The sequence below is a fragment of the Protopterus annectens genome, chromosome 12.part0 (assembly GCF_019279795.1).
Source record: "Protopterus annectens isolate FY-2018-M chromosome 12.part0, PAN1.0, whole genome shotgun sequence".
Taxonomy (NCBI): domain Eukaryota; kingdom Metazoa; phylum Chordata; order Ceratodontiformes; family Protopteridae; genus Protopterus; species Protopterus annectens.
In genome coordinates this window covers 277461741-277463922 of record NC_056746.1, presented here as the reverse complement: position 1 = coordinate 277463922, position 2182 = coordinate 277461741, and the positions used below count along the sequence as shown (strand labels likewise).

General features: G+C 39.9%; 1 protein-coding gene across 1 annotated transcript in view; it reads left to right on the top strand.

The window, feature by feature from the left end:
* Nucleotides 1-2182, top strand: part of TFAP4 (transcription factor AP-4) — a 92771-nt gene that overhangs the window by 24827 nt on the left and 65762 nt on the right. The window contains exon 3 of the mRNA XM_044088911.1: nt 1916-2092. Within this exon, the coding sequence (XP_043944846.1) occupies nt 1916-2092 (177 nt within the window). The remainder of the gene's footprint in view (nt 1-1915; nt 2093-2182) is intronic.

Here is a 2182-nt window from a genome sequence, read left to right as displayed (position 1 = left end):
TGTCGTGTCACGTCACAAGATAAACATGTGCAGTAGAGTTGTGGCATTGCTTTTTTTAATCTAGAGAACATTGCCACGGTGGGGAGAGAGAAGCAGAAAGGCCCCACCCAGTCCCTGTATCAGTAACCAGTTAAAACAAAAAAAAAAAAGGTAACTGGCAAGACATGAGTATGCCTTCTCCCTGCTGTTATGAAGACTAACTGTAGATTGGGGGGCACCAAAAACAAATCTGGATTCTCTTTTCTGTCCGGGATTGGTGCCATTACAAAAATAATTTGCTCACTTTTCCAGTTCTGTCGAAATTTCCTTGACAGTGTCCAGAACTCTTAAAGCAGGAAAGCACAAGCCAACTTGCATCCTTTTCTTGTTTTTTGGGGTTGGTTGGAGCTCATGTAAAGGCACTCCATCAGTGCAAGGTTTCAGTGCCTACCCTTTTTAGGTCCATCACACTAGCAGAAGGTACTAAAGGCAGTGGTGTGTCCATTTTCTTGGAGGTGGAAAAAAAACAAACCTTGGCTTGTTAAACAAGAAACTGGAACTGCACATCCATCTTAGTATTAATAAAATCACTTGTTATATCATAGCTAACTATAGGACAGTTTGTCCTCATCTTATACTTCCTGCCTAACTAGAATGGAGTCCTTATGCGTTAACTCAAGCACCATTCTGCCAGGAGACTTCAACTACCCCTCCGTTAACTGTGAGACTTGCACAACCTGAAACATGTATGGCCATAAATTTCTGAACTGCACTAAAATTTGAAATGTAAAACTTTTTTTTTTTTTTTTTTTTTTTTGGGGGGGGGGGGGGGGTAGCTAGTCCATACCAAAAGGAGTGATTAAATTACTGAACAGCTTTGCTCACCACCCGTTACTACTCTCTGGTCAGATCAGTCTCCTTCACCATGTGACTAAAGCCAGAATTAAAATATAAAATGCATATCACAAGTGATGGTAGTGAAAATAATTATGACAATCATGATAAGTCTTGCACCACTGTAGAGTTTTTTTTACCAGCGACCAGGCTTAATTTTGTTTGTGTAAAATATATAGATATGTTATGAGGGCGTGTGGGGTGAGGGCATGTGGGGTGATGGAGATTTTATACTTCAGCAGGAAAAACAAAAGTCGGAAAAAAGTTTTGTATTTGCAGCAACAAGACTTGCAGTTACAGTATGGAGCCGCATGTTCAGGATTCTGGTTTATAAACATCCAGTATAATAGTCTTGCACCAGCAGGTGTTTCCCATACTTGAATTTTAACCCGATGGTCCTCTCTGCTCGGATGCACAGATTTTTGTAACTGTTGGATTTCTGGAATGTCAAGAGTAGAAGGTTTGACTTCAGTTATTGTCATACAAAGGAAAAATGGAAAACATTGCCAAGTGCAGGTTATGTACAGAATTAAAGAAATAACTCCCTTGTGTTGTGGAAGTACTGGAAAAGATCCAGAACTGATGATGCCTGAATGTTATGAGTCCTAATATCAAGATATGCAGTGCTACATATTTATCTTGCTTAATTTTCTGTTTTCCTTTTTGCCAATGAGTTTGTTATGCTTTTTGCCTGATTTATTTTGGTGGCTTTGATATTTAAATTTTTTTGTTAATTTTGTATAGAGCGTGTGTGCCACTAAGGACTTGCTAGACTCAAGCACTTGTTCTCAGGAGTGACACTGGGAGTCTTTTAAGAGAATTGTGGAAAGCCTATTTGTGTGTAGGTGGATACTATTATAAACATAATGCTGTTCATTGCCTTACTTGGCTGCATTCTGCTGCCAGTTTGTAGCTGTTTAGCTGCAGCTGATGTACAGGTGGTGAGTGTACTGCTATTTGAGCAGTGGTAGTGGTATGGTGGGGAGTGTGATGGCTGATTTAGTTTGATTACCTGTTGAATAATCTGCAAAATCTTGCCTAGGAGTACAGTGGTTCTTCACCAAAGCGGAGGAGAGCGGAAGATAAGGATGAGGGGATTGGTTCTCCAGATATCTGGGAAGATGATAAAGTAGAAGATATACGAAGAGAGATGATAGAATTGCGACAGCAGTTGGATAAAGAACGTTCTGTCCGGATGATGTTGGAGGAGCAGGTACGGGTATGTTAATTTATGCTGAAAAAAGTATGCATTTTTTTAAGCTTTTTCTAATTTATGCTGCTAGTCTAGGGCAAGAGGTGGTGTACGTAA